Genomic DNA, 23,576 nt, shown 5'->3' with positions numbered 1-23,576 from the left:
GATATTGCGACATGTGACTTTCACGGACATAGAAATCCACTAATACAACACATATTACTATTATAGTTTTCTTCTTGGTTAAACGATCACGGAATGCACGCTTATTTCTTTTATTTTCCTTATCATTTTTGTTGTTGTCTTTCGTTTTGTTATGTTGTTTTTTTTTTTGTGTGTTGGTAATTTGCCATTTTTATCATTCTATTTAGTTTGCTTCTAATAAGTTCTTTATTCCTTTTTATGCACTACTTGCTACACAGAAACTATTTGAAAAGTCCTTCCTCTCATGGTGTGTATCTACCTTCTTGATTTTTACTATCCTCTGAAAGAGGTTCGTACTCTACTGATATATTATTTTAATTTATTATAACATCCTCAATGTAGCATAAAGAGTAACGTCGCTACAAACCAGTTAAAAGTTGACGATTTTTTTTTTCTGTTTTTCTGTAAAAAATACCATAATATGAAGGATGAGACTTTCTAGTCAATGCTCTTTCTGAATTGTAAATGTTTTCTTATCATTTCAGGTTTTAAAATTGACATTTTATCATGCCATGCATTAATGAAACTAATGTGAATAATATGTGCCTTTTGTGTATAACTAACTTAAAAAGCAATTGAAACGATCGAATAAAACTCAATATAATTTAAAAACATTGAGGTGTTATATTGCGTCATTTACACCATCACTTTCATTAACACGACCACAAACATCACCACTATAACAACTACAACAATGTCATCATCATCACTATCATCATCATCATCATGTTCTTCTTCTTCTTCTTCTTCTATTTCTTCATCATTTTCATCATCAACAACATCGTCACCATTATCATTATCACCATCATCATCATCAAGGAATTATTTTGTAAGTATATTACTACAAAAATGGTGCCTATCAGGTGACTTGCACTGCTGTTTTCATTTTTAAGGATTTTACAGTGATTGCGACACGCACATTTAGGTAGTTTCAGCGCCAGTAAAAAGAAAGAAAATGGTATATATTCTAGATTTACAATTAGAAAGAAAGGCAAAGGGACTGGTTCATATAGGAAACAGAAATAGTTTCCAAAAGCATACCATTTGTGAAGGAGTTTGAGATCACCTAAATTCTCATCCTGACGCAAGCACAGGATCCAACTAAGAGGAATACACTCGAATGTTTATAAAACGTATTCAAAGCAATAAATACTATAACAGCACACATCAGAGAGATGATTTACAAAGTGGGGGGGGGTGTACTATATTCCAAAACGAATTAAATATTTTTAAACTAATAAGTACAATGGTATAGACAGAGAGATCATTTGATTTACAGGGAAAAAAAATCATCTCTCAAAAAAGGACTTGTACATTTGACTCTCTCTCAGCTCAGGATCCCTGTCAGTATCAGGAAAACAACCTAGCAATCTCAATCCGGAACAATTACAGAGAGCAACATGGAAATGGAAGACAGATAAGGGGGGTAGAAGACACAGCAAGAGTGACCTCTCTGCCACCATGGGAGGTCAGAAGACCCCACCCCATTCCATTTTTAAAAAGTCTTCGATGAGAATAAACCAGCTAGAAAGATAGAAAGGCATGTGGATAGATAGAAAGATGGATAGACAGACAGACAGACAAACAGACAGACAGACAGATCGATAAATAGATAAATTCATAGATAGATAGATAGATAGATAGATAGATAGATAGATAGATAGATAGATAGATAGATAGATAGATAGATAGATGGATAGATAGATAGATAGTAGATAGATAGATAGATAGATAGTATAGATAGATAGAATAGATAGAAAGAAGATAATAGATAGATAGATAGATAGATAGATAGATAGATAGATAGATAGATAGATAGATAGATAGATAGATAGATAGATAGATAGGTAGATAGATAGATAGATAGATAGACAAGATCATGAAACTTGGATTCAAAATAACAAATGTTTAGAAAATTTCAAAAACAAGAAATCATGTTTTCATCACCCCATTTCAGACAATAGAATGTTGTTTTTTTTTTTAAATACTCGGTATACTTTCATTTCTTTGGGTTTTTTTTGAAAAGATGTTAATTAATCTTTAAAGAGCTGAAAAATATGTGAATATATGACTGCATTTGAAATCAAAATCAATAGAGGCTACAGAGTAAATAAAAAAGACAAAATAAGAATATCGATCATATTTATAATCATCAGTTTTATTCCACATTAAAAAATCATTTTGCACGATAATATATACAATTATTTTAAAATATATTTCTATGGCTCTCAACTAAAGAGGAATTACAATAAATCATCAATAAATCTCTATTTATAGGTGTAGTCATTTACAAGTAAGATAACCCATACTATTATTATGATATCAATGTTGTTATGAAAAACATATTAAATTATACCCATAATAGCATTCTGATATCAGGCTTGTAGATATGTACACATAGATCTACTTCAATAGGGCAATATAAAAGCATCTTTTAAATAAATACTTATAAAAATATTGACAATCATATATTTTTTGAGCTATTCATTTTTTTTTTCGGGTTTAAAAACTGATTAAAGCTCATAAGGAGTTTAAAGTAATTAGTTTCTTCCAATAAGTTCAATGGCAGCAATAATTATCCTCTTCATCATTGGTGTCTTGTGACGTTCAATTGGTTTCATCACTAATTTAGTCCTTCTATTTCTTCGTTTCGTCTCCTCCTCTACCTCTTTCTCCTTCTCTCTCTACTTCTCTAATCATCATCATCATCATCATTATAATCATCTTCCTCCTACTCCTCCACCTCATCATCATCATCATCTTCTTCATTATCATCATCATTATCATTGCTGATATACTGAAATGCTCCTTGACTGACAACATCAATCACAAAAGTAGGCTGATGCAAACAAAATTTGAAGGGGAAAATGTCAGTATGTTGTTGTCCTACAGGTGAAACATCCACGGTCTATAACATTGTTTAGTCAACCCTCTGAACCACTGAAAATGAAAGAATTATCAATAAATTATCTTCATTTTTCAAATTCATCAAAGCAAAACAGAAATACAAACATGTTTTTGCATAAAGATATCTCATTTGGACCGTCTGTGTGGAACAGCATACAACAGAAACTTCATGAATAACTCTCTATCTATTTTGAAGCACAAACTAAAGAGTTCTTTTTTTTATAGAATAAAGATAGTGTGAAAGTAAATATTTTTTCTGATTGTGTTATTTCATAACAGTTAACATTTCTATCTGTTTTGTTTGTGAGGAAAAGGCTATAGAAGAATGTTTTTGTATGACGATATCTAATTTTTACCTTAACTCATGGATAAGATTTATCTCAAACATTAAAATCTTAAATCATTTTTTTTTCTAAAATCAGATACTACCTTATTAATCTGTACAATATAATATTACGCAATACAGATATTGGGATCAATTGATTACTAAAGAATCTTCGGCAATCCATAACAGAACAATAAAATTGTTTTGAATAACAGTAATATGATGATTACAGAAGAAATGGAGAAAACTTGTCACAAATGATCTTAAATCTACAGATAGAAGGGACATTATTCAATTCTTACACTTTGGGATATTGACTTTGTTGGACACCAAAACATCTGCCTGAACGTGACTCATGTTTAGATAAAGCGTCTCCGGATTTGACTGTAAAGAAAGACACAAAAAAATTACTTTAATATGGTTGTTTTATTCAAGATATGGCAATTATAAATATCCCTAATGCAACAAATACAGAAATGAAATAATAGTACAATTATTCTTAATTAAGAGTTTTTTAGATTAAATATTTGATGACTTAAGATGCAAATGGGATAATTATCCCCTCACTTAACTCTCTGCAGTCTGACTTAAATCAAGCAATGGTAGAAATAAATCTGCATCTCTCCATCTGATTTGGTGTTGGTTTTGCAGCATTAGTGAGGTTTTTGAGCTGGTGTTGGGGGCAGTAGGGGGGAAAGGATTGTGAGGGGTATTGTCATCTCCATTGTGTGTGTCCACTTGTTTCAAATATATTTTGTGTATGGTGCCATAAGGACTTGAATTTACTGGGACCACAAACAGTGCCGAGGGAGGTTGGAGGTATTGTTTTGTGTCAAGGTGGGCAAAGACTAAGCACCATGGTGATTAATTTTTGCCTCCTTTATCTTCCTTGCTGATTTAGCCCAACCTGATGATAAAGTTCTTTTAAATTTCCAGTGAAAAAGCACATAAAAAGCTTTTAAAACATTAATTTATGGGATATTGCGCTATATAAAAGCTCAAATATTTTGGGTTTTAAGCTGTTCTTTAAAAGTAAGTAAGTAGTAAGCCTTGAAGTCTGAATGACGCTTGCTGAGAGTTGTGTGACTCAGTCACAGAGTTTTAAAAGTCAAGGAGTATAGCTGTTCTGTTTATCCATGTTGTTAACTGTTTCCATTGGCAACGATCCTGGGTCAGAGTTTTGAGGCTGTCAAGATCTTGTTGTGACTATAGTATGGAGGCGCTGCAGTTTTTCTTAGTTCTTTATGGATTACTTCGGCATCATCTGAATTCAGAAATTTCTGAGATGTTGAGAGACCCTGGTTCAGGGTAGTTACTATTGATGTTGGTCTCCCTACACACTTGTTGCTATGAATGTGAACTTCCATGATTGGAGTTCCTTCAACTCAGTGTTGATAAATCTATCCACAAGTAGAATTGTGTGAATCTACCACTGTCGCTATAGGCAGGTAATTTTTTATAACAGTCACAGATTTTAATAGTCATGGTTGCATTGAACAGGTGTAACTATATAAAGTTTTAAAAAATTATTAAAAACAACCCCCCCCCCCCCCCCCCCCCCAAAGAAAAAACAAAAAAACTTGAGCTTTTATATAGCGCAATATCCACTAAACTTGCTCAAAGCGCTTTACAATGGGTCCCTGATCAACAGCAACATGTAACATGTTGAACGAGACATTCCACCTATTAGGCTGAATATGGTGAGAAAATGTGAGTAAAGAGCCTTTTCCAATGACTTAACAATGCATCACACAGGGCTCGAACCCAGGACCTTCCAATCTGTATTACAAGACCACATAGCTACATGATACACGAAGAGAAAAACTCAAGGGTGTCACCAGAAATGGTCATTAAAAACAGGTGATTGTTATGTAGAGGTGGTCCCTTAGGCAATTTTGACTGTGTAGGAACAGTAAGTATGTAATAAAGAACAATCTTCTTATTAGAAAAGTTTAAAGGTAATCAGATACAACTCGATACTTACCATAAATAAGTCATAGAGAGTTTCACCCATAGCGTCTCGTACATGATCATCCACTATGGAGAAATTACGGCAGAAATGCTGGAATGAAAATAGGATTTTTTTAAAACAACAATTTAGAATAAGACAGTACATTGTAGTTTGTTTTGTTTGTTTGTTTGTTTTTTTTTGTTCTTTGCTTTTGTTTGTTTTTGTTTTCTGATGTTTTTTGTTGTTGTTTGGTTGTACATTTAAAAATTCTGATTAGTCTTGTTTTGTTTTTAAAATATTCTTCTTGTTTTTGTGTGTATGTGTGTGTGTGTGTGTGTGTGTGTGTGTGTGTGTGTGTGTGAGGATTGAGATATGAACAATCTACTTTATGGGTTTAAGCGCAATCACTATATGGTCATGATAGCAATCTATTAAAAGTTTTTGCAACAACAGATAAAAAATGTAATAATTTATGAGGACTCGAGAAATAGACTTACCTCAAGGGTGATACTGGCTTGCCTTTGGCTATCAGCATAATCCGTATTCCCCATCGCATACATCAGATTGTGAGTCACTCGAAGCTGTAAAATAGAAAGCAGATAGAAAAAGCATTGCAAGAGTAATTTCAAGATTTGAGAGAGAGAGAGAGAGAGAGAGAGAGAGAGAGAGAGAGAGAGAGAGAGAGAGAGAGAGAGAGAGAGAGAGAGAGAATTTTAAGTTCAGTCAGAAGATAGGAGTAGGTTTTTGTTGGAATGATTAATAGAAAAAGTAAAGCCATCCTCTTATCTTTGAAATTTGAAATGTTTTGCCAATTTTTATTTACTAGTACAACAAAGGAAAGAATATAAAATTCGGAAATAAATAATTGAATATTATATATAATAGTTATAAAATAATTTCAAAACAATAAGATGACTGGAGTGAGGATATAATAATCTTGCAGGCAGGGGTAGGAATTCCATGTTGGTTGTAATTGTAGTAGTAATGATGATAATGATGATGATGATGCTGATGATGATGTTGATGATGATGATGATGATGATGATGATGATGATGATGGCATCAACGATGACGACGATAATGATGATGATTACATCAATATATTTATTTCAATAAAAGCTTTTTATAAACTGAGAATATACCTGAATGAGTTTTTCGGCCACCTTATTAGATTCTCTTGCAAGGATCCTGAAATAATTTTTGTTACAAGATATGAAATTGAAATAACATGCACAGCTAGGTCAACGTTATCTTCACACAACTGTGACTTTCAATGAATTGGATTCAAGAAGAAAACAACGGTTTGGCAATACATAGAGTAATAATCAACTTTCAGGCCTTCTGAATAAAAATGAAAAGGCACATAAAAGCTTAATCTTAAAATCCTGAGGGAGCAGATCTTATGTAAATAAACAAACACATTATTAATGAGAACATCTTTTATTTCCTACCGCTATGACACACATGTAAATGATTCTTTACCATTGTTGAGATTCTTAAGAATTAAAATGAAAACACACATAATGCTTACACGAATAGTTTAAGATCCCCCCCCCCCCAAAAAAAAATAAATAAATAAATAAATAACCTCCTCCGTACTGATGGCACATTACTAAATTATTGCTTGCCCCATTAAGTAAACACCACCTATGTGGAGAGTTTTGTTTAAAATGTTCAATAAATATGATGTAAGCAATTATCTATAACCACCATTTATCTATTTTAAATGCGAATGGAATTAAGTTTATCAATAATTACCCAATAGTTTTTGCTGAAGCTGCTTGTTGGACGAAGACTGGCAGAGGTGTATTCATTTTGGCTGCATCTGCATCTGGTGATATAAATCAATGCAATTGTAAAACAAAGGAAATTTTGTTTGCATTAATGTATTTATAAAAATAACAAAGCAGGCACTGGCGTAAGATAAAAATCTGAAAAGGTGTATAAAACATAATTATAAGTTTTAAAGAAAAATCGATTTTACTGTTAATAGCAAAAGAAAAAAAAATTATGAGGCACTCCTATCATATTGTAAAAATACAGAAGAATTTGGGTAATATTTATACTGCGCACACATCTGGTTTTTCTAAAAGAAATGTTGATGCCTAATGACATCTTTACCCACAATGAATTGTTCTTTAGGTCAACTATTTTGGTGTCTGTCAAGTTTTCACGCACTGGAGTAAAAAAAAAAGATAAATTTTGATGAGAAATAACATGAGTTAAGTCACTGGAAGGGTATAATTATAGCATTAGAATTGTTGAACTCCTGCATTTGGAATTTTGAACTGTGATATTCTCTCTGTTTTGCCACTGTTTCATACACAACTTTTCAGATTTTTACAAAGCACTTATACAAGGTTTATTGTGGTGCAATAACTGTCTTTTTCTATATAAACTCACTGATTTAGCCTAGCCAATAGACAAAAGAAAATAGAAGGCTTCTTGTGATTTTTCCAATTCAGTGTATTTGTCAAAGGCCTCAACATTAACCAGTAACTTCATAAATGCTGGTGCAAGTAAGCTTAAAAGACACTGTTTAGAGGTAATCGATCGTAGTCTAAAATGAAAAAAAAAAAAGATTAAATGCAATATTAGTCTTACTAGCAAGGTATAAAAGCACAAATAATAAGGAAACATTTGGATTTTAAATGAGAGGACAAAAACAGGATTGAGAATGTTAAGAATATATCGTTGAAACCGGTGTCCAACTAAGAATATATATTTACAGAAAAGAAACAACACAAATAACATAAATAACATAACAGTAAAGGATGAAATCCGACAAACCTTCAGAGACTTCAGCATTCCTCGCCAAGATATCTTCAAGAGCTGGTCGTAACAAAGCAACTAACCCAGCCAGTATGGAATCCACTACTTCATAGTCCATTAGGTCTTTCAGCAATTCAATGGCTAAAACACAATGCCAAATAAATAAATAAATAAATAAATGGATTGGAAATTACAGGCAGTGATGGTGGTGGTTGTTGTGGTGGTAAAAATAGTAGATCTAAAGCAACAGCAGTATTTTAAAAAATTAGAACAATATATGTTATAGTCAGAACTTTGAAAAATAAGTTGAGTATACAGATATTTATAATAAATAAAATGAGACAAGTTTTGTGGAATTAACTATTCTGATTATTTGCTGAAAAATTCTAATGAAAAAAAATCATATGAATCATATCATCTAAAAAATATCTACGTCATAATTTTTTTTTAAGTTGAGCTTTTATATGGTGCAATATCCACTAGACGTGCTCAAAGTGCTTTACAGGGGGTCCCTGACCAACAGCAACATTTAACATGTTGACGAGACATGATGACTGTTAGGCAATATTACATTTTTTTCCCAACAGAAACAACGCTGTTAACGGCCAGGTACTCATTTTACACCTGAGCACAGTGAGAGATTGTGAATAAAGAGTCTTTTCCAAGGACTCAACTATGTGCTGAGCGAGGCTCGAACCCAGGACCTTCTGATCCGAAAGCCAGGCCACATAGCCTCAGGCCTGTGAATGCCCATTTTTCAAAAAGTCTGTTAATTTTCGGTCATTATTTTCATAACAATTAGTATGTACTACATACTCTACTGATTATAGATATAAGGTACAATTGCTTGAGATGACGTGCACTTATTTATGGGTCTGATAACCCAATGCATTATGGGCTCGTTGTTGTAATGGAAATCTCAAAAAATGACGCAAAATACTGTCCATTACAACAATGTTAAACTAGGCCCATAATGTGTTTGGATGTCAGACCTGAATATATGTAAACATTGCTTGAAGATAATAAAAATTAATGGATGCGTCTATTTCCTTGATATCTGCACTATGATCAATGTTGTATCTAAATCTAAAGCATTGAAAAAAAAATGTTATTATTATTATTTTGATTAGATAATCCATGACAAAACAACTGAGGGAAACAATTTCAACTTACTTTATCTAGGACAAGGAAACCATAACTATAACAACACCAACAACACACACAAAAAAAACCAAAAAGCGAGACGATTAAGTTTTTCAGCCTTTTGAGCTATAACTTAGTCTCCGCTCCGAATAACAAAAATAGATAGAAAGCAGTGGGCGGATTTCAGATCCATGACCTGTGACCTTGTATGACGAGCGTAGTTTCACGATGGATTATACTATCATCATCAGTATAACCCATTTGCAGAAATTACTCATTTCTTTATTTTTCCAATAGTCTAAAGTTAAACTGACATGATCGTGGATTGCAATCTATTATTAGGCTTTGGAATTTCCATGAAAGATAATAAGAAAGGATCTTAATGTTGTCAGTTGGACGACTGAAAACTGAAAATTGTTTTAAAGTCTGAAATTAGCCTAAGGGCTGAACATTTAAAGGCCTGATAAATAGCTTACTTAGCTTTTGATTAATGAATTTTAAAATTTACCCTCAAATTGAACTTCAAGGTGCAAAGTTCGTAAAAGGTTTAATAGAGGCTCTATAATGGTCGCATTGGCTGACCCCACGATTGGTTGAACTTTCCGCAATGCATTACAAGCCATCTGTTGAGCCTTGGGAGAACTGCATGGGAGTAATGCAATCAGACCCTTGTATACCTGTAAATACAGTAGGTTGGAAATGATGACCAACTGCAATTTTAACTAAGTGTAGGTAAATCATAGTCTGTGGGAACTAAGATATATATATGAAAGCTATTAGATGAACACTTAGTGGATTGGTGTCAATGTATACTCATAAATTGAATTGACTTAAAAGAAAACCTTTAATGTTATAAAGTCAAGGACTATATACACAATGCATGGATACAAATTAGGTTTGACTCAATTTGTCTTGATGGAATGACTGCTGTTTGAAGATGAATGATGAATGACAAGTTTGACTTTACATTTCAGCATAATCATAACTTTGTACTTTTATGCCGTATCATCTTTATTAAGCACATGATTTGCAATTTTTTAAAACACTCCCAAAAAGTATGCCTATATTTCATCACATGCACCTTGCCAACACATATAAAATATCTCTAACATGCAACACACACTGTGTGTTAAAAGATGTTAATATAAAGCAATAGCCAATCTCATACTGTGGCAGTTACCTCTTGTATGTGGTGGTGGTGGGGGAGGGGGGGGGAATGGTGGGGGTGGAATTGCATGTATCAGTGAAATAAGTTGTTAGCCACCATCTCCTTATAACGCATCAAAAGCTACAATATTTCCTAAAAATCTGATAAGATTATGATGCTTGTGATTGTATTCTTTTACTCTTACTATTCTGTCCCGGCATCCTTTTTTCTCTCTTCCTTCTGCTTCCAAGTTGTGTTGGAATTTTAATTCATGATAGTTATGTTCAAAATTGCAATAATATAACTTTTTTTCCCCAAAATAAATACTTTACTTGATTCTGGAACTTGGGATTTCCTTGTGCTAACATCAGCAGAAGGTTTCTGCAGGCATCTTGAGTCTCTTCAGATTTTGACTTCGCAAGACATTCAGCCACCGCCCTGATGCCTGGTAACACCAATGAAACCAAAGAACATAAATTTAGAATCTGAATATAATTGAGGAAAAATTGAATTAAGATTTCTTCGTAAATGATCCTTATTGTTGAATTTGTGTTTTATAATTAAAACCATGTTCATGCATCATTCAAATACAGTGAAACCTCAATGTGCTGCCATATTCGGAACTTAGCAACAACAACAAAATTAATTTATAAAAAGAAAAAAAAAAGGCTTTAAAATGTATGGATTGATCCCTTATCTAATAAAGTCAGTGCTTGGTATTAAGTAGACCGTGAGCCAAGTTGATTGTGTAGTGAGGTTTCACTCTAGATAATCAAGGTGATTATTTTGTCATTTTCCTTGTTTTTTAAATTTTGATTGTATTATTGTTTGTTTTGTTGTTATGTTATTTTTTCATGTTCTAAATAATGAAAAAGGCTCGAGACACTTTCTTTAATTATGCTCCCTTCAGAATGTTTTTTTAAACTCATACTTTGATGCATTTGGTGTGAGGATAAGTGTTTTGGTACGGCAGGTCTAATTTTTATTATTCTTGGAGCTCTATTGAGAGTTAAAGAGTTCTTTTAAAGGAAAAGGGTGGTGGTAATGTTTACTTTTATTTTTAAAAGCCTGTTATTGGATTGGTATTAGCAATGTACTTTAAAGCGTAGAGGGATTTGTGTGACTTTATTTTAATCCTACAGATGGTTGTATATAAAACCGCCATGCTTCCTTTAAACAACAACAACAACAACAACAACAACAACAACAATAACAAAAACAGTATCAAAGTATTCTTACCATAACTTTCACAGATTAGCTCCTTATATTTACGACCAGCATTAGCAATACATTGAAGACACTTCAGAGCTTCAGACTTATCCAACTCTTTGCCTTGCTTTAGTCCAATGATCTCCAGCAAGGTCAGAGTGCCACCAACTTCCATGAACTCTGCCATAAATTTGTGCCTGGTGATTTAGGTTGATTGGTTCTATAAGAATACGTAACACCTTTTACTCTAAGACATCATTACAAACAATTATATAACAACTTCCGTTTCTAAACCTCGCTCTCACTCACTCTCTTCTCAAGCCATCAATACTCATCACGATCATCACTCATTACTTTATCATTTATTAATAAAGTTATATCTTTTCATTCGGCTCGTCAATGTTATTCATTGTCTTTGGTTATGTTCCCAATCATCATGGTGGCAGCGGCGTAAAGAACTTCACTCGTCCTATGAGTTAACAACGAAAACAATTAATTGTTATTCTATCAAGTTCATCATTATCTCCGGGGAATCCCCCCGCATGGCATTTTCTCACTCTCAAGGGCAATAACTCTTGGAAATCAGAATTAATCGCTCCTAAGTGACATTCTCGCCAAAATTTCTATCCAAGGGAAATAACCAACTAAATTATCACAATCACTGTTTGTTTATTTTTTTTGAAAGAGTTGCATCCCTGCAATTATGGCAACTTCGAGATCAACAATGTCAATTCCTCCGCCAAGACCACTCAACATGGAAGGCAACTTAGCTTCGAATTGGCGACAATTCTCTCGTGACTGGACTAATTTTGAAATCGCTACTGGGCTAGAAAAAGGGGATGACAGAATACGATCTGCTACACTCCTATCTTGCATCGGACGAGCAGCTATGAATATTTACGATGGCTTCAATTTCGAAGGAAAGGAAGAAACGTTCGAAAATATTACTGAAAAATTTAAGCTTTTCTGTGTGGGGAAAACTAATGAAAGTTATGAGAGATATATTTTCAACTCCCGACAACAAGGACAGGAAGAATCGTTTGAAATGTACCTCTCAGAGCTGAGAAAACTGATAAAATCATGTAATTACGGCACTATTGAAGATAGCCTTCTCCGTGACAAAATCATAATTGGAATCAAATGTGAGGAAACAAGAAAACACCTGCTACAACAACAAGACCTTACACTACAAAAAGCAATTGATACTTGTCGTACACATGAAACAGCCAAAACACAACTACAGAACATGACACTACAAGATCACACCATACAGAAGGTACATCAAAGCAACCATTACTCATCGTCTCGACATTCTATTAGAAAACCCCAATCTTCTCATTCAAAACCTCAATTTCCTCAGCAACGGCATCGATCTTCTCACTCTCACTCTCACCAAAAACAACAATCCTCTACACAATGGATACACTGTTGCAAATTCTGTGGCAAAAGTCACGAGCGAATCAAAGAAAAATGTCCAGCTTGGAATAAAACATGCAAGAGCTGCAACAGAATGAATCATTTTTCATCAAAATGCTCTCGCATTCATACGATTCAGAACGAACATAACACCTCATACTCAGACGAAGATGAAAACAATTATGTTATGAAGCTGGGTACAACAGCAATATCAGCTAGTATGATCGTTAACTTCAAAAAAGTTAAATTCCAACTTGATACTGGTGCGGACGTAAACACCATAGAGAGGAAATACGTGTTTTCACAACAGATCAAACCAACACGTAAAACATTGGTCATGTGGAACAAAGAGAAACTATCTCCTATCGGTGAGGCAAAAATCAAAACTAAAAATCCAAAAACTGGAAAACATACATCACTTACTCTGTTGTCGAAGATGGATTCAACAATCTATTAGGATTGAATACTCTCAAAGAATTGAACCTCATCAAAATCGAACATGAAAATTTCATTGCTAATGTAAATGACAGCAAAAATGATCAAGTGGACATCGGTGACCTCGGTACTGCTGTACTTCATATCGACGAAAACATTAAACCAAGAACACTTCCATGCCGAAATGTACCACTCGCATTGAAAGCAAAAGTCAAAAACGAACTGGACAGATTGACAGAACGGGGCATAATTGAGCCTATCACTAAACCCACTGCATGGGTCAACCAAATGGCTGTGGTTGAAAAGAAAAACGGCAAAATAAGAATATGTTTAGACCCTCAACAGCTAAACAAAGCCCTCAAGCGGGAACATTACAAAATGCCGACACTCGATGACATACTTCCGAATCTCAACAACGCCAAAATTTTCAGCAAATTTGACGTCAAAGAAGCGTTTCATCATGTTAAACTTGATGAGGAATCCTCAGAACTCACCACAATGATTACACCATTTGGCAGATATCGTTGGCGTAGACTACCTTTTGGTCTCTCTGTAAGCAGCGAAATATTTCAACAACGGCTAAACGAGGCTATCGAAGGCCTATCAGGCTGCACGAACGTTGCTGACGACATTCTCATATTTGGATCATCTGTCACAGAACACGACAACAACGTAAAAGCATTGAAACTTAGATGCAAAGAGAAGCGAATCAGATTGAATGATGAAAAAGCTTGCATCCAGCAATCAGAAATACAATTCTTAGGACACGTCATTAATGGAAACGGCGTTAGGCCAGATCCTCAAAAAGTAAAAGCAATTACTGAAATGCCAGCTCCTAACGATGTACAAGGCATTCGACGTTTTTGTGGACTTGTACAGTACCTTGCACGGTACATCCCTAACTTGTCTTCAAGTGCAGAACCACTTCGTTCACTCACCCACAAAGACACTCCTTTCAACTGGTCCGATACTTGTCAAAACGCTTTCAACGAAATAAAAGACAAGATCGCAACTGCTACTTATCTCGCATACTTCGATCAAAAGGAACAACTCTACCTACAAGTCGACAGTAGTGGTGACGGTTTAGGTGCTGCTCTCATTCAGCGTGGTCGACCAATAGAATTTGCTTCACGTGCTCTCACTAATTCGCAAAAGAAATGGGCTCAAATCGAAAAGGAAAGACTCGCCATAGTATTCGCCCTGGAACGTTTTCACCAATACACCTACGGCCGACCAATAATCATACAAAACGATCACAAACCTCTCGAAAATATCCTCTCAAAACCTCTGGGCGAAGCCCCAAAACGATTACAAAACTTGATGATGAGAATTAACAAATACAACATCAAATTCGAATTTGTTCCTGGATCACAGCTAAAATTAGCAGATACTCTCAGTCGTGCATTCTTGAAGGACAGTGCAGAAATAGAAGAACACTATATTAATGCTATTGAAATCCGCGACGTAACTCTGGATAAAATAAGATCAGAAACTCAAAAAGACAATTCTCTCCAAACGTTGATAAAATATGTTCAAAGCGGATGGCCAAAAATAAATGAATTACTTCCAGAACTGAAATCCTATCACCAAATCAAAGATTTCATTGATATTTCTGATGGACTACTGATGAAAGGAGAAAGAGTCATTATTCCAAAATCTTTGCAATCAGAGATAAAAATGCATCTACACAGTTCTCATTTTGGATGTGATTCCATGATACGACGGGCTAGATCAACCGTTTATTGGCCCAACATCAATGCAGATCTCAAACTACTTGTTAACTCTTGCGATGCCTGTCAGAAATACAAACCATTGGACACGAACGAACCACTGACTCTCCACGACGAAGGGACACAGGCATGGCAAAAAGTAGGAATTGATTTCTTTGAATTTGAACAGAGAAACTACATCGTGTATGTTGACTACTTCTCAAACTTTATTGAAGTTGAAAAACTCGCCAATATTACCACGTCCAACTCAATCATGACGCTCAAGAAACAATTTGCTAGATACGGTATACCTCAAACTTTAATTTCTGACTCTGCAGCACGATTTCAATCAGAAGAATTCAAAACATTTTGCAAACATTGGAACATCGATCACAGAATGTCTTCACCTGGTCATCATCAATCAAATGGAAAAGCAGAATCAGCGGTAAAAACAATTAAACGCATGATGAAAAAATGTTTCCACTCAAAGACCGACCCATACGAAGCTATGTTGGAAATTCGAAATACACCAAGAGACAATATGCCCAGTCCAGCCCAACTTGTTTTCGGTAGACCAACGAGATCATTCATACCCACAATGTTTCAAACTCAACAAACTGACCCGAACATTATAAACAACAGAAACCGCCGACGTGGCGCAATCAAAAAACATTATGATCGAACGGCAAAACCACTATCAGAACTCTATCCTGGACAGCCTGTCTATTTCAAACCGCTAAACAGTAATGTTGCTCAGAAAGGCATCATCAAAAGCAAAAACAACAAATCATATATCATCGAAGGTGACAACACTGCTAATGCATACCGGCGCAACAGACGATATATTCATCCACGCAACTACGATACTTGTGCAACACCCAATTCCAATGTACGATCACCCAATGACGGTAGACATGCTAATGACACTCAACAACAAGAAAAACATACAGGTTATGAACTATCGCTGAACATTGACAATAATTATAATGAACATACTGCTCAACAACGTCACAGAAAAATAAGAAATAAACCTCGTTGGTTGAATGACTATATTCAATATTGACCATTCTCTGGATAATATAGAACAAAGTGAACAATGACAGATAACATCATTATAAATAATTAATAGACTCATCATTTTTTTCTGTGAAAATTAATTTAGAGAATCTCTTGTTTTAAATATTTTTCTTTGGGGAAAGGAATGAATGGATGGATCAATTTATCTCATATCACTGTACTTCATAATCATTTTTTTTAAAGAAGAAAGGATGTTGATTGGTTCTATAAGAATACGTAACACCTTTTACTCTAAGACATCATTACAAACAATTATATAACAACTTCCGTTTCTAAACCTCGCTCTCACTCACTCTCTTCTCAAGCCATCAATACTCATCACGATCATCACTCATTACTTTATCATTTATTAATAAAGTTATATCTTTTCATTCGGCTCGTCAATGTTATTCATTGTCTTTGGTTATGTTCCCAATCATCGATTTAGATTAACAATGTTTTCCTAATCATGATATAATCATCAAAAATATACCAATTCAATAAAGTCTTAAAAGTAACACTTCAAAATACTGAAAACCCTGGTGGCTCCTCAATTATTTAAGAAATCAAGTTTTGATATCTTAAGGTAATCATAAATAATAACATAACCTATAACGTTTAACACATGTTTGAAGTTTCATCTATTCAATTACAACTTGATACATCAAAACAATTGGATCTACTGAGAACTTTCAAAGTATTGATTTAATTGTACACTAGATTACTTACCCGCTGGATGCTGAAAGAAATACAGTTACCGACCTCAACAGTTCATTTAAACAGTTTCCTGTCATGTAACTTTTGATTGATGTAAGGAAAATAAAAGAACAACCAATGTAATATGTTTGATACCATGTTGAATGACAACTGATAACTATTCTAATGGTAGAGGCTAGGGAGACCAAGATTTTGGTCTCCCTAGCCATATTGGTCGATTTTGGCTAAGGAGACCAAAATCTTGGTCTCCCTAGCCAAAATGGCTCGCTTTGGCTAGGGAGACCAAGATTTTGGTCTCCAGGCGTTTACGTAAAACTGTATTTTCGTTTATAGAACTGTTTCTTTATGTTGAAGAGGCGAGTTTTTTCTTCTTTTATTTATTGCTTGCCTGTTTGTTTTTGTTGCCGTTCTTGCTTTTTTTCTTCTTTTTGGGCTCTTTATAATCACGCCTCCCTCCCCAACCAAAAAATGTCAGAAAAGAGATTGCAAGTTATCGGCCGGTCGCCCACACAAAATTTATTTTAAATTTTTTAAACAATATTTTTTAGATTTTTGCTAGGTTAACCGTGTATTCATTTATAGAACTCCTTCTTCATGTTGTGGATTTTTGTGTGTGTTTTTTTAATTTTTATTTTTTTTATTTTGGGTTGTTTTGTTCTTCATTTTATTTCTTTATTTTTTATATATTGGTTTGTTTGTTTTTAGGCCTTGTAGCTAACATTATTATCATACCCCTACCCTCCCCCCCCCCCCCACACACACGAAATTTATTTTTGTACTCTTCTTTTTTAAATTTCAATTTCAGCATGATAGACCGTGATTTTGGCCTCCCGAGTAAAGTCGGCGGCTTTTTCTTTTTTGATCTCTTATCATGGTCTCCCTTCAGGGCCTTGTCTCCCTTGCACCAAACACCTCGGTTGTTTGTGGATCGCCCCCACAGGCTTCAATAATATACAATAAACAATTCGGACTCAACATACAACTAAATTCTGTGAACAGAGAAGCTCCCTCCCCTCCCCCCCCCCCCCCCCCCCCCCTCTTTTTTTTTTCTTTTCTTCTTTTCATTGACCTCAGTGAAAAAACTCTTCTCAAACGAACTTATCTCAGACTCAGTCTCAGATCCAACGAACCAGTGGTATAGGCAGACTCACTTTTTAAAAACGTCCCTATTTTCTACTGAGACATTCAGTTGAACTTCAAAAAAAAAAAAAAAGATCTGCTGTAGGCGTCAGCTCACAAGAAACAGGGAACGACGATAGAGTGGAGACTACCTCAGGCCTCATCCTACCATGTGTAAGGGGTGGGGCAGTGTCAGTGTCATTTAATATTAGATAATAGTGCATGCGGATCTCTGTCCAAGGAAAGAAAATGATAAACCTATGACGGGGGAAGGTTGGGGGGGGGGGGGGGGGGGGGCACAAACGACGAACGTGTTGGGCGCAGGGGAGACCATGATACGAGATCAAAGAGAAAAAGCTGCAGCACTTGGATGATGTTTTTAAAACTATCCTATTTTCTTCCTTTTTACCGACACTGATGTGATCTAAATGTGTTGCAAGTGCCATAAACTATGCATTTGACTGTTTCCCTCCCAGCCAGGACAAAACCAAGCAATCTCATTCCAAGACAAAGACAGAATGCAAGTTGGAAAACAGATAAAGGGGGATAGAAGACACAATAAGTACCTCCCTGCCCACTATGGGTTCGAGCCTCGCTCGGCGCATAGTTGAGTCCTTGGAAAAGACTCTTTACTCACATTCTCTCACTGTACTCAGGTGTAAAATGAGTACCTGGCCGTTAACAGCGTTGTCTTTGTCCGAAAAATTGTAATATCGCCTAACAGGCGTCATGTCTCGTCCTACATGTTAAATGTTGCTGTTGACCAGGGACCCCTTGTAAAGCGCATTGAGCATGTTAAGTGGATATTGCGCTATACAAATGCTCAATTTAAAAAAAAAATTTTTTAGGAACCCCACAGATGATATTTTTTTCCTTGTAAATCATCTCTCTGTTAAGTATTATTATATTTGTTATAATTTATAATGTGAGCATTTGAGTGTATTCCTCTTAGTGGGGGCCGTGCTTCTGTCCAGATGAGACTTATTGAGGATCTCAAACTAAGTACATTGATGGTGTGCTCTTGGAGTCTACATCTGATCCCTATTTGTTCCCAGTTCGCCTTTGTCTTACTTTTTCTTGGATGCTTTAATTGTAATTCTAGAACTTTTTACTATCCCATTTTCTTCCTTTTTACTGGCACTGATATAACCTAAATGTGTTGCAAGCGCCGTAAAACCCTTAAAAACAAAACAAACAAGCGCCATAAAACCCTTTACAAACAAAGGCTTTGTATTCATTGTTGTATTGCATTGTACTCAACAGTAAGTACCCCCCCCCCCCCACTGCAGAAAGGTGAACTGATTTTTTTGGAACTACATAAGAGAAAATTGAAGAGCAAAGAAGAAAATGAAAATGAAAATAATTTTTGTGTTGAGCAGCTGATAACTCTCTCTCTCTCCCTCTCTCTCTCTCTCTCTCTCTCTCTTTCTCTCTCTCTCTCTCTCTCTCTCTCTCTCTCTCTCTCTCTCTCTCTCTCTCTCTCTCTCTCTCTCTCTATTTAAAATAACAAAACCAAAAAAAAAAAAAAACAACAAAAACTGCCCTCCTCAACATAATTTAATAGTACAAGAAACAGTTCCATTGTTTTGCGTTGGAAGACCAAAATCGTGTCTTCCTAGCAAAAATCTAAAATTATTGTTAAAACATGAAAATTAAATTTTGTGTGGCCGACCGGCCGATAACTTGCAATATCTTCTCTGACATTTTTTTCGTGTGGTTGGGGTGGGGAGGGGTGATTATTACCTTAAAAATAACCACTCCCCCCCCCCCCTCCTTTTACAAAATTTAAAAAGAAGAAAAAAAAAAAGAAAGAAAGAACAGCAACAAAAACAAACAGGCAAGCCATGAATAAATAGAAGAAAAAACTCGCCTCTTTAACATAAAGAAACAGTTCTATAAACGAAAATACAGTTTTACGCTGGGGGGCCAAAATCTTGGTCTCCCTAGCCAAACGAGCCATTTTGGCAAGGGAGACCAAGATTTTGGGCTCCCTAGCTAAAATTGACCAATATGGCTAGGCAGACCAAAATCTTGGTCTCCTTAGCCAAATTGGCCAATTTTGGCTAGGGAGACCAACATCTTGGTCTCCCTCGACACCTATTCTAATTAAATCCTTTCCTGGGAATTCCCCAATCCACGATAGAAATCTAATAATTCTACCAATGCGAGAACATAATAATTGTAACATAAATCAAAGAAGAGAGCAAATCCAAATGTAACTTCATTTATTATTATGTTACCATCCATATGACATAAGTGTTTGAAAACCATACTAACGTGAAATTAACAGCACAATTGCTTGATAGCTTATGAATGACATAGACGTCTATATTTTGTTGAAAAGAACTTTCCACCAAGTCAAAATTAGATCAAACAACCAAGTCATTGATACTCAAATGTGGGTCATTTGTGTCTATTTAAATGTAACATTGAACTGAGGGAGTGGATCCCATTTTTATCACTTTATTAGCAATCGTCCTATTTCATCTTATACATCTAATATTCCACCAATGCATATTGAATAGAGTGTTTGTTGATAAATCCCTACATGCACTCGCATGCAAATGATTGTGATTGAAAATCATAACTGTAGGCTTCCTTTGCCTTCCGAAAGCTCCTACATCCCCAGTATTTTTTTTTTTTTAAATAATGTTCTAGTAGTAGTAGGGGGTTTGGGAGGGGTGAAACTTTTCCCCCCCCCCCCTCCCAAACCCCCAGCCCCTACTAGAACATTATAAAAAAAGTTTTCCCCCTCCCAAACCCACTAATAGAACATTATATCTATATATTTTTTTAAATACTGGGGATGTAGGAGCTTTCGGAAGGCATTCCCCTTTATGTGTTAGTAATATTACATCATTTTGTACTTCTATGCTGTTAGTCAAAAGCATTATAAGGCAAACCATATCTAGTAGTACATATTAGTAGTATCTAATATTTGAAAACTAAGATGGAGTGGGTCACTGAAGTTGCAAAAATAAATAGACGTCTAAATAAATAAATAAATAAATAAAAGGAGCCAACGCGACTCGCATTTTGTTCGTAATGTCGATGTGGCGACAACGGCAGTCAGACATTATCTTTCTATACGACATTATACGGTCATCTGAGCTGGGGTTTATATTAAATATCAATACGATTAACCAATGCTACATGTTATTAGCCAAAGGATACGTTAGTCTTAACCATGCAGTAAGACGTGTAAGAAAAAGGCTTGCCGCTTGAGCGAACTCCTGTTCTAACTCTGGGCCTGTTTTGTTCTGATTTTGTGCGATGAAATCTAAGAGAATACCCTTTCGAACCACTTTTGAACCCTTATCCCATTCTTGTAAAATAGACATAACTCTCGAAATTGAGGTTTGTTGCTTTGCGGAGCCCATCGTGTGTTATACGGTGGTTTTAAACCACTCTTCAATCCCTCTACTCCAAAATTTGTTGACAAGTTGCTAGACGGCCATTCTACAGTACTGCATCAACTGAGATAGATCATTATGATTGGTTGACAGATGAAGTGTATCAACTCGTTATAAAATATGTACAAAATATCTCGGTCTTGCGCCGCGCTCTCATTTCAAGATCATTCTTCTTCTGCTTGCATAATATCTGCAAACCACCTGGGGTGTCTTGTCGCAGACTTTGGTGTGCGTTTTAGTGTTTTAGAGTGGCACAGAAGCGATTCTGTCTCTGAACATTTTAAGGTTTTCAGAGCTAACTGCATCCGTAGGCAGGCTGTTCCATTTACATTAGCGACCCGCTTTAGTTTTAATACACGAATATGAAACAAGCTACCGTGAGCATGGTCATAAAATTGTGTTATATTGTGTACGATTGCCTTATTTTCTTGAGAGACGCAATTTACAAATTCGTTAAGGCACAAAGAAATATACTGGAGCGTTAAATTTAAAAGAAAAGAAAAAGTAAATTGAATTGCCTTCGTGACTATCCATGGTGACCACCATGCTTTTAAGAATGAGAAAGTTACCGTCTTACATTTTTCATTATTCCCAGTGGCTGAACAGCGCATCATATATGTTCAGTGTTAGATCTTTTTTAGATAACGTATTTCTGAATTATTCTATGCTATAAGTCGGTCTGTCATAATGGTTAAAGACAACTGGTACTAATGTTTAGGCCTGATAACCCAACGTGTTATGGGCTCGTTGTTGTAATGGAAATACTCTCAAACCAACAAAAAAGATCGCCCATTCCAACAATGTTGAATCAAGCCTATAATTGCGTTCGGTTATCAAACCTGCAAATAAGTCCAAAAATAAAATGACTCTGATCCTGGGCGGTACGGCCTTTGCTTCGTCCCCGAAAGGTATCGAGTTCGAAAACCCACTGCGCTGTGTGGCCTTGAGCAAGTCACCTCGCCCTAGTTCAATATGCGACGCTGCACTGTGGTTGTCTCCTGGGTTATTCCAGTCTTTCCTTGGAATAGACCATAAAGACAAAGAGCTGAGTGACATCAATTTACTTCTTTCTATTGTTTCTATGCGCTTAGTTGAAATACTCGCAACATCCAAAGCCGGATATAACGTACCGACGCACAAAACTATGTGTAACTTGTCTGATTCCTAAAATTAAATGAGAGCTACTCATAAAAAATGGCAGGCCAAAAACAATAACAAAGAGCTGAGTGACGTCAATTTCATTCCTTCTATAGATAGTCTATCACCAACTTTCCATTGACAAAATTTATTGAATTAATTAAATATCGTTTTAAGTTTTGCGGTTTAAAGTGAAGTGAAAAAACTCGCAGTTCTACAAAATATAATTATAACTTAGACAGGGTCATTATACCTCATCAGTAGAGAGCATGACTTGATGAAACTAACTTTCATACTACAGTGGTTTCCATGAAGTGCCCACCCCCAGAATGTATGATCCACCTAAATACCTGCTTTTCTCATGAAACTTAAAAAAAAAAAAAAAAACCAAACAAAAAAAAAAAAGGTTGTTCTCTCGAGTGTCTGATCTTTTCGACCTAATTTCTGTATTCCTCTGCCCGCTTATGTCACCATTGATGGGCCACCATTATTTCTCTAACGATATTATGACTTCATAATTAGGGTAGTCAACGCCATAATGCTGGCGATAAAAGCTGCACCATGTTGTGTGCACTCAAAACGGGCCAGAGATTGTTCAAGAGTTGAAGCTGTAACTTTTTCTTCGGGCAGATCGTTCCATTTGTTTCTTGGAAAAAAAAAAGAAAAGAAAGCTCTGTTGCCTAATATTTTATGTTTGGCAATCAATGAATGGTATGCTGAGTCTGTCATCTGCATTTTTTGCGGCCGCAAATACCAGGCCGATCCGCAAATTTTGGCAAATTTCCCAAAATTGGCAAATTGTGGCAAATTTTGGGAAAATTGGCAAATCGCGTCGTAAATTTTGGGGGGGAAAAAAGAAGCGAAAACAAAATAACGAGAAAAAAAAGTGCGAAACTTGAGAAATGTTGCAGCTTTGCCTGGGCCCATACACTGCAATTCCCAATTTTTGTGATATTCTTCAGCATGAGTTCACGAGGTATATTGCGAAACTGGGGCCCAGTGCTGTGAGAGAGTCTGATACTGGAATTATAGATCTGACCCTATTGGGCTGTGGCAGATTATGTTCCAGCTCTCGCTGCAT

At 35.5% G+C, this 23,576-nt stretch overlaps 2 protein-coding genes across 2 annotated transcripts; one reads left to right on the top strand and one right to left on the bottom strand.

Moving 5' to 3' along the window:
- Positions 1 to 2,176: 2,176 nt before the first annotated feature.
- Positions 2,177 to 21,442, bottom strand: LOC144981066 (armadillo-like helical domain containing protein 1). The gene is made up of 12 exons (XM_078929168.1): positions 21,120 to 21,442; positions 16,839 to 16,907; positions 11,524 to 11,690; positions 10,617 to 10,729; positions 9,646 to 9,814; positions 8,013 to 8,135; positions 6,981 to 7,053; positions 6,365 to 6,410; positions 5,720 to 5,803; positions 5,256 to 5,333; positions 3,574 to 3,655; positions 2,177 to 2,979 (listed from the first exon to the last, which is right to left on the bottom strand). The coding sequence occupies exons 1-12, from the start codon at positions 21,323 to 21,325 to the stop codon at positions 2,960 to 2,962; spliced, it is 1,230 nt and encodes a 409-aa protein (XP_078785294.1). The 5' UTR covers positions 21,326 to 21,442; the 3' UTR covers positions 2,177 to 2,959.
- Positions 12,083 to 13,366, top strand: LOC144963485 (uncharacterized). The gene is made up of 2 exons (XM_078897565.1): positions 12,083 to 12,769; positions 12,854 to 13,366. The coding sequence occupies exons 1-2, from the start codon at positions 12,197 to 12,199 to the stop codon at positions 13,364 to 13,366; spliced, it is 1,086 nt and encodes a 361-aa protein (XP_078753691.1). The 5' UTR covers positions 12,083 to 12,196.
- Positions 21,443 to 23,576: the final 2,134 nt, after the last annotated feature.

The sequence above is a fragment of the Berghia stephanieae genome, chromosome 1 (assembly GCF_034508935.2).
Source record: "Berghia stephanieae isolate SIO BIC M18660-M18661 chromosome 1, UCSD_Bste_1.3, whole genome shotgun sequence".
NCBI classification, from domain to species: Eukaryota; Metazoa; Mollusca; class Gastropoda; order Nudibranchia; family Aeolidiidae; genus Berghia; species Berghia stephanieae.
Note: the sequence above shows the minus strand (reverse complement) of the source record. Positions and strands in the feature narration are given on the sequence as shown.

What these genes read in the sequence shown, in the direction of transcription:
- LOC144963485 (XM_078897565.1), top strand. Translation starts at nt 12,197, where the DNA reads ATGGCAACTTCGAGATCAACAATGTCAATTCCTCCGCCAAGACCACTC. An exon ending in AAGATCACACCATACAGAAG is followed by an intron (nt 12,770 to 12,853) that starts GTACATCAAAGC and finishes CAATTTCCTCAG; the next exon opens with CAACGGCATCGATCTTCTCA.
- LOC144981066 (XM_078929168.1), bottom strand. Translation starts at nt 21,325, where the DNA reads ATGGGCTCCGCAAAGCAACAAACCTCAATTTCGAGAGTTATGTCTATT. An exon ending in TGGCCGAAAAACTCATTCAG is followed by an intron (nt 5,804 to 6,364) that starts GTATATTCTCAG and finishes TCTATTTTACAG; the next exon opens with CTTCGAGTGACTCACAATCT. An exon ending in AAGCCAGTATCACCCTTGAG is followed by an intron (nt 5,334 to 5,719) that starts GTAAGTCTATTT and finishes TTTTCATTCCAG; the next exon opens with CATTTCTGCCGTAATTTCTC.